Source organism: Acipenser ruthenus, chromosome 24 (genome assembly GCF_902713425.1).
Source record: "Acipenser ruthenus chromosome 24, fAciRut3.2 maternal haplotype, whole genome shotgun sequence".
NCBI lineage: Eukaryota > Metazoa > Chordata > Actinopteri > Acipenseriformes > Acipenseridae > Acipenser > Acipenser ruthenus.
In genome coordinates, this window is record NC_081212.1 from 29,461,643 (window position 1) to 29,470,718 (window position 9,076).

The window sequence follows — 9,076 nt, forward strand, 5'->3', positions numbered from 1 at the left end:
CGCAGCCTAGTGGCTACAGAGGCCCCTGCACAGTAACAAGGAGAGCAGCTCTGTCTGAGCCACGTTCAATCCCCAAAAAATACAAAATACAAACTTTTGGCTGTGTCACCTGGCTTTAACTATCGAGCAGAGGCAAGATCAGCTCAAACACACAAAGAGAAGGTAGCAGGGGGAGCAGTACTGCAGGGAATAGATATCACATCAGAAAGCTGTACCTCACACAGTCAAGCATTGATGGAAAGAGGTCAAGCACATGATCCCAGTGCACCACAAAATGTACCCAGAGCTTTAACTGAAGAGATAAAAAAGAAAATACTTTGCACTATGCAAACCTAAAAGATAACTAATACTGTGAGTCATCATATGGACCACTATGAAAGGTTAAGAATAAGACAATTATAATTATTTTTAATTATTATTTTGGATTAGTTTCAGAAAGGCACGGACGATGTTCGGAGTTTACATTTAAAACACATACCTCACTTAGCTCTTCAGTGATCTCCACCGTGGGCACTTCACCCTGTGCAGCAGCAGCAGCCGCCGCCTCTGTAGTGCTGAACCGGTTTGACTCCTCTTCACTTTTAATCTCCCATACCAGTGTAGTGCGAGACAGGCCCTCCACTTCATCAACGCCCATCTGTGTCTGCAGAGAATCCATCGAGCCCCAAGCCTGGCTCTCCTCCGGCATGGACAGACGGTTCTTCTGATGCGTGGCAGCATGGTGGTTGTTTAGGGCTGTGTTTAGTGGCGAGGGTGTGGCGTTGGAAGGGAGCGGGGCTGTCCTGTCTGTGCTGGCAGCCCCGCTGTGCAGCTGACGAAAGTCTGGGACCGAGGTACTCATCATCCTCTGGTCCAGAAATCGCTTCTTCCTGACCTCTGCTTTAATGCTGCCCTTCTTCTTTATCTTTTTGATGCTCAAGTTGGAGAAGAGAGGCTTCGCCCTCTGTCGGAAAGAGGCCCAGGCGGTAGGCTTGCTGGGCTCCATTGTAAGCGGTGGATAAAGTGAGGAAAGTGCTCTGCGCTCGGTCAAAACGGCCTTTTCTTTTTGACTCTTATTTTAATGTAGCCTGCAGGGGGAATAAAAACACAAACATTAATGAGGTCTGCAAAATGCAGTGGTGTCAATGAGGTCAGGTGTAAGTACTATAACAAAAGAACAGGAATGTTCTTGTAGGGAAGTAATCTGTGTCCTTATGTGGAGTGTTCTTTACAGACTACATGTTTTACACTGAAAACAATTGTATTTATTATTATTATTATTATTATTATTATTGTTATTATTATTATTATTATTATTATTATTATTATTATTATTATTATTATTATTATTTTAAATGAATGATTATCTCACCCGAGATAACTGCCTCAGAATGGAAGGCATGTCACACACCCTTTGCTCTAGGAAATCAGCTGCTTCTAATAACAGGTTTAGAAACAGCTTACAGTACATGGCTCAAAGGGGAATTGGTGTTTCAGTTCCTCCTAGTCCGGTTCACACCTTCACAAAGTTCCCCTTTAAATATCTGTCAGAGCTGATCAAGCAAATCCTTCCAGGAATCAAAGAGCAGCCTTGTCTCCTCAGTGTTTCCAGGAAGTGCTCCAGTCAGATACGATCAAGGTAAATCTACTACAGCAAAATACAAGTAAAGAGGCCAAATAATGTGTGGCTTCACACTGTACTCAGGACAGCAAATGACAATACAGCCTTTTAACTTTACTGTGTTCAAATTCCCATTGTTCACTGAATCTCATGTACAATGTCTGCAGTTCCTATAAGAAATGATAACACAGCCGTTTTACTTTACTGTGTTAAAATGCAGCGTATTTCACTGGCATGCTAACTGGCTGAGTCAACCTGTTTGAGGAATTAAAATACCGTTTGTGTGTGGGAGTCAGTGACTAGTGCAGGTACCGAGTGATGCTCAGGAGTAGGGATTAGTCTGTGTAGTCCTGCTGGTTCTGAAACTCCCAGCTACTGGCTCCCTATACCCACAAGATTCTTGAAACAGGGATCCTGAAACAGGGATCCTGTTTCAAGCATTTCTTATAGCCATGAGGGAGGATGTGTTTTTTTTTTTTAATTTTATTTATTTTTATTTTTGCACAAGCTACAGTACATGCATCAAAGCAATCTTGCAATGGAAGACATCTTTAATGAAAGACTTCCAGTACTTGCATGAACATGCAGTGCAGGCAAAGATGAATCATTCCAAAGTTTATTCCAAGTGAACATGTTGTTTTCTGCTGCACAGGATGGCAGGTAATGGGGCTGCGCTGAAGTATTGTAGGTACTGTGGCAATTCACCAGTGCAACGTGTTGTGCTGCAGTTGTGCTTTAGTGAACGGTAACAAAAAACTAAATGCTGGCAAAATGTAGAAGGCATATCCCTTTAATATAATGAACGACACAACACTGTGCACTGTTGTACCAGAGAGATAAGAATTAAGTGCAGCCTTTTAATGCAAATGCTCAGATAAGCAGAAGATATGGGCTGTAATGTGGTTTTGGAAGGAAAGCGAGCACTAATTGCCCAAGTAAACAGCGACGGATCCACCGAAAACCCTGGCGCTCTTTACAGTAACTCTGTATTAACCCTGCTCGTGTTTAGCCCTCAGTGGTGAGTTACTGACTGCCTTGGTAATTTCATTACATTCAGTTACAGGAGTGCCAGGCATGGCTTTATTTATCTTTACTGGTCCCCCGATACAGCTCTGGCAATGCCTTTGGGTTCAGGAAGGCGGTGGTTCATTAAAAGAACACATTTTCCCTTCCAACTTTAAAAGTGTTTACTGTAATTAGCATAGTGCCCAAGCTCCATTAATGTGTTTCACATTCTGTCTGTAAAATGCATTATCAAAACCTCCTTTTCTGACCTTCAGGCATTCAAATGGAAAGCAATGAAGACACCACCTCAAAACCGGCTGCTGATGAATAGTGGAGTAATGGGCAGAACACTGAGGATACCCTGTCTGGTATTCTTCTGCTTTCATCAGATAAAATGATATAATCTCCTTTTCTCTTTTGCATCTTCATTTCCTCTGGAAACAAACAATTATTGCACAATTCAAGCAAGACAGTCCTACAAGAAAGAATGGCACCACACCGCTATACCTAATCGAGGGAAAGTCACAGGCCACCTCCATAGCCAGCAGAACCCCTAGAAAAGTTGAATTTTCTCTTCAGGAATATTTGCTCGACACTGTGTACTGTAATCACAACCTCAGGTTAGCTGTGCAGTACGCTGCTCAACATGCACAGGATGGCAGGGTGTCATAGTACTGAGCTGGATTGCACAACACATGGGAAGGCAATGCAGATTAAGGCAGGGATGAGCAGCGGACACTAACAGACTCTCAGTCATGCGGATTCTGGCACAGGCCCGTCAGTGGAGTGTCTCAAATGACCAACACTGCCTGTGGGAGTAACAAGAACTCTGTGGGTCCCAGTAAATCACTGGCCTTGATTCTCTACTGATGGCTTCCCCCATGACATAAGGAGTCAAAGTCAAGTATAAACACTGGTGTAAAAGACCTTGACATATCTGGCCCCGTGTTACACCCCTGGGGGCACAGTAGATCTGTTTAGGATCCCGTGTTACACCCCTGGGGGCACAGTAGATCTGTTTAGGATCCCGTGTTACACCCCTGGGGGCACAGTAGATCTGTTTAGGATTCATTTCACACTCAAGTGGGATCATTCGGGCATCTTTCAGCATTCGCTTCAGAGCGAGAAATAATCTCCATAATGTATCAATGAATTTTGACAGCAGCCTGGAGGAGTCTAAGGACAGTCTAATCACATAGCTGTTCCGCTTCAAGAAATGATGGAATACACTTGGGTTTGAAACACAGGATGCATCAGCTCCCATGTCTACAGTACAGGAATGAAAACAAGACTCCCATTGTACAGCAGTTTGATCCATTCCTGCTTTAATAAAACACACCTGAGCTTGTTACCTATATACTGTGGCTAACCAAGCTCATAACAACAGCTAGAATGGGTGAAACTGCTATACAAGTGGAGTCTTCTTCCCATCCTTTCAGTAACTACGTTGCCCAAGTGCTTCCATCAGCCTCCTTATCTGTACATTGAGCATATCCTACTGTATATCACAGACATCATCAACCTCCACCCCCTTTAGACATACAGTCACAGGCAGGAAGTACATACATTGGGTACACACCCAAGAGCATGCAGTACAGAACTGTAAACACAACATCATGGAGACAGATCTGTACGTGTGTGTATTAGTGCAGGTCTGTCTGTCTGCATCTCAGCCACTTTTGGATAGTTCTATTGATACAAACCATACGACTGCGTATTCTCTGTATCAGTGCCAGTAAGAATTTGGAACAATCCTACAGTACAGTATTGGAAAGGTTTCCCAGTATACACTTGTATATTGTATGTATTGCTGGCAGTTCAGTATTTTCGTAACTGATCTACAGTCACCGTGTACAAAATATTCCTGAAAGTGGTTCTCTTCTCAGCTGCTCTTTCTGTAAGCTGTAAGCCTTCACGTAGTCGTTGCATACTGTAACTGTGCAAAGATGCTCGGATTATCACTTCTATAGATGAGACGCTCCTCTTGTTTTTGTGCAGTTGACCCCTCACCCAGCACCCACGGGGTTAAAACCAAATTAAGAAATGCATGTCAAGAAATCTGGGGGTTAAGAAATACTCCCCCTCTTCTCCCGACAGCACTTTGAATATTTGCCTGAAACCACAGAACATTCTGTTTTCATTATAAAACCATCAAGCTGAGTAAAGCAAATGCCTGCACATGCCCGAGCTGCAGTCGACAATGTGAAGAAGACAACAACGCCCCAGTGTCTGGTGCCTAGCCTTATGCCAGCTTAGGCCTAGCTGAGTTCAAGTCGCAGAGTTTAGGATGGCTGAACAATCGTCATGAGTAACGACCCTACTACAGTCTTGGTGAAGCACTGATCTGCCAGCCCCTTACTTTATAACACAGCCCGAGAGACCATCTCAACTTAGCAAGATGATGAAGGAAAATCACTCCAGTACAACCTGTTTTGAGTTGAAGTTGTTGTTCAGATTCTACATTACCAGTATGTTGGCTCTGAAAAGCAGCTTCCCAACATTACATGCCAGCTCTTTGATGTATCTGTTTTGTCTTTAAAAGTGCAAAGTGAACGAGGGCTCTTTGTCAATGGAAACAGCTGTGGTATTTATATCTCTCCGTGTTTAGAAGTCACCCTTCCCAGAAAGAAATTGTTTTCGATCTAACAAGTGTGGAAGAACCCTGGACTGCAAACATCCTGTGTGAAACATCCCAGCACTGCTGCAGGAGGAAAGAGCCACTTTATGAACAGGAAATGGAAAACGACAAAAAACAAACCGCAATATTAAATCAGAACTAAAAGGAACAAACACACACAAGGCAAGTGGCCTGCTTAATTACTCCATGAAAATCTCAAAATCTAAATGCATTTTTGTTTACGACTGTAAGTCGCCCTGGATAAGGGTGTCTGCTAAGAAATAAATAAGAAGAATTAGATTCTTAAATTGAACAGTCTTGTCAAACCCATCCAGGGAGCCTCTCCAGCAGAAAACATTTTCTATGTTTACATAGAAAAGAATGAATCAATATTGAATAAGAAAATAACATTAGCAATGCTCTGAAAACATACTGTACTATAGATACTGCATCATGCATGTTTTTGACAAACAAAACCTTAAATGTTTAAACACCGGACAACATTTGAATATTTAAACATTGAATTAAGCTCTAAATTATTAACTCCCCTGGTCCAGGTTTGCTTATCAGAAGGAAAAACAACAACTTTCCAATTTTAGAAACTGAAGACTATCCTATTTCCTGCACTCAAAGACAGATTCTTAACTCCAGCTGTTAAATACAATTAGGAGCTCGAGACACTACAGAAACTAGGAATCACAAAGCCCCTTCGGGGAACAGTGCTCCCAAACTGTGTGTTCGCATTCTGGAGGTTCCTTGCATATAGATCCGTGCATCCAAACAATCACGGTGCACAGGCAGGTAATAATGCAAGACTCCCATTGCGTAGCAGTTTGAGCCAGTGCGGGTTTTCCTGTGAGTTACCTGTACAAAAGGTGCATGCTGTTCCTGATTAAGCTCAGGTGTGTAATTAAGCTCACAATAAAAAGATGGAAAGGCATAAACTGCCATGTGATAGAGGAGGCTTCCATTGTACTGCGACTGGCCAACACAAAAAGCGCAGGGGCACTGAAATGGAAAACAAAACACTAAATAAAAAAAACAAAGACGCAAATAAACAGATGCTATCACTACATCCTTATTAAGCCACAACACACGCCTCCACCATTGCTGTTTTTCTTATGTTCTTATGTTTTAGTTTGTTTTCTTTGGGGTGGAAATCTCATGCCCTCTGAACAACACAAACAGACACAAATCCCATTGTGAGCAGATGGACGAGCGAGCACGCACACACGCACACACGCACGCACGCACGCACGCACACACACCACACCCTGAACAGTAGAAAAAACAGCAAGAAAAAAAAGAATACCCAAAACCCATAAGAGTTCAGAGTAGTTTGTACAAATCTTAATCTCAACAAACCATTTCCAGCAGTACAGCATTGACAGGGGCGTCCACAATATTTACCAGAGATTGTCAACAGAGGGTCACACATCCAAAAGGAACAACATCCTGTAGAAATGCATGGAACGAAACCCCGTCCCTGTTGCATGATGAATAAGGGTCTGTAAATCGTGTGGTTCCTGCCTGTAATTAATTGCTTGCTAATCCAGTGGACACTCTCTGAGCTCCAGCTAGCCCAGGATTGGCTCACTGGTCTTCCTCCCAGCCATCTGCATGGGGATGGCAGTGACTCATCATCAAGCTGCCATGCAAGCGGTGACTCTCTCAAACCAAGCTGTGCACAAGCAAGCGGTGACTCTCTCAAACCAAGCTGTGCACAAGCAAGCGGTGACTCTCTCAAACCAAGCTGTGCACAAGCAAGCGGTGACTCTCTCAAACCAAGCTGTGCACAAGCAAGCGGTGACTCTCTCAAACCAAGCTGTGCACAAGCAAGCGGTGACTCTCTCAAACCAAGCTGTGCACAAGCAAGCGGTGACTCTCTCAAACCAAGCTGTGCACAAGCAAGCGGTGACTCTCTCAAACCAAGCTGTGCACACGCAAGCGGTGACTCTCAAACCAAGCTGTGCACACGCAAGCGGTGACTCTCTCAAACCAAGCTGTGCACAAGCAAGCGGTGACTCTCTCAAACCAAGCTGTGCACATAGTGCACCGCACACGGAGAGGCATCCAGTGAGCTCAGACTGGGACAAGGCATTCTTAGCAGTGCCTCTGACAGACCCCGATTAGCACTAGTCTTGAATACGTTACCTGAAACAGCACCAGCGAGTTCAGGATCAGTGCTAATCGGGGGTCTGTCAAGCCAGCCACAGTGTTCAACAAGATTTACAATGATTTAACATACAAGTGTCTTTGTTTCACACAATTAAAACAATTGCAATGTTTACTGATCTTCTGCATTAGAACAACACTACTAGTGGCAAAGACAACCTGTATGGGCCATGTGTATAAGACAGAGTCCCATTACAGTATCAGTGTTACCAAGCAGTGATATAATGAGGAGGGCCTTGTCATGGGAGGACATGCCAGTAATTAGGATGTTTACTGTACTTTAAACAAAACCGATAACCTAACCTGACACAGTGAAGACATGGAATCACCAGTTCTGATCGTTCCAGGGGCGTTACTGGAGACACACAACTCATCAGCATGGGGAGTTTGGGGGTTTTTCAGAAAAAAAGCAAAACTACTTTAACACTCTGTAACTACAGAATGTGTCTGTTTGTTAATGGTAAAACATAAGGTGTAATCATAGCCTCCACCTTGAAGAGCAGATAAAAAGCATTCGCCTGGTTCAAATCGATAGCTAGCTACTGCAGGTGGAAACGAGTTAATTGGACCACTGGTCCACAGCTTCTGCAACAGATCTTATAAACCCAAGTGGCATTACGGGCTGAAACGTACTGCAGGCTTTGAAACCCTTAACATGTCTGGTACAAAAAGCCTTTCGGTCCTGGCTTTGCCTTGTTAAGAATGACTAACTTCCAGTGTCTGGCTAGGCATCGTGGTTCATGCAGCCCAATGCATTTCCACTCACCTGTTTCCACGCACGCCTCACCTTTATACCTAAATCAAAACGCGCACATCAAAGCAATGTAACAGCGCACCCATTGAAGCAAACAACGACCAAGGGGAGTCAGAGCCAACTACTTCCCACGGTGTTTGTGAAACTTTCCTTCATGCTCTGTCACTGATATTACGTGGACAAAAGTTGAAAGTAAATGAATAAATGTGTTTTATTTTGTTTATTTATTTTGAAACTAAAACGGAAAGCGCATTCGCTAAAAAGAACTAATGAAAAAAAAAGACCAAAAACACAGTAGCACACCTGACAATGCACGTATGCTGTTTTACGTAGATGCAAAAGATGTATTTTACTTTATCAAGTTTCAAATGATACTAAGTTTACGTTCTTACCCGTTTCTCGGATTGATTCATCCTCTTCAGACGGGTAATCCAGCTGCAAAACTTCAGTTTAATGCCGGTCAAAAGTATCTCAAACACTTTGCGTCAGTACACCCTCGACTGAAGACTTCCTCGTACACAGCGCACCAGGCTAAACGAGTCAGGGGCGGGACTACTCCAACGCAAGCACAGGAGAGGTTTATTATACCGACAGAAAAACGACAGGAACAGGTTTGACTATTGTCATTGTTATTATTGAAAACTTATCATAGTGGTCCCCCTTTACTGTAGAATTATAAATGATGCACACTCTTAATTGAATATAATAGCTGTCAAACGGTGTTTGGGATTCATGTATACTGGGTACCCAGTGAGAAACCAGTTAAAGTGTATGCATTCCAGTTTCTAGTTCCAGTGACCATTTATTAAAAAAAAATTAAAAATAAAATAAAACTTTGCCATGATCTTTTATTGCTGCACATACACTGCATTTGAAATCAAATCAAATAAACTTTAAAAGACTATAGCTTTACTAAAAGATCCTG

General features: G+C 43.0%; 1 protein-coding gene across 5 annotated transcripts in view; it reads right to left on the bottom strand.

Moving 5' to 3' along the window:
- The window catches only part of LOC117429828 (multiple C2 and transmembrane domain-containing protein 2-like), a 48,154-nt gene extending 39,434 nt beyond the window's left edge, over positions 1-8,720 (bottom strand). For 4 of the 5 annotated variants that reach the window (XM_058999193.1, XM_058999192.1, XM_034049683.3 and 1 more), the window contains exons 1-2: positions 8,544-8,720; positions 479-1,067 (exon numbers count right to left, since the gene is read on the bottom strand). In XM_058999193.1, coding sequence (XP_058855176.1) covers positions 479-985 — 507 coding nt within the window. In that variant the 5' untranslated portion in view covers positions 986-1,067; positions 8,544-8,720. Of the gene's footprint in view, positions 1-478; positions 1,068-8,163; positions 8,237-8,543 lie in introns of those variants that run through there. The other variant, XM_058999191.1, reaches the window with a different exon arrangement.
- Positions 8,721-9,076: the final 356 nt, after the last annotated feature.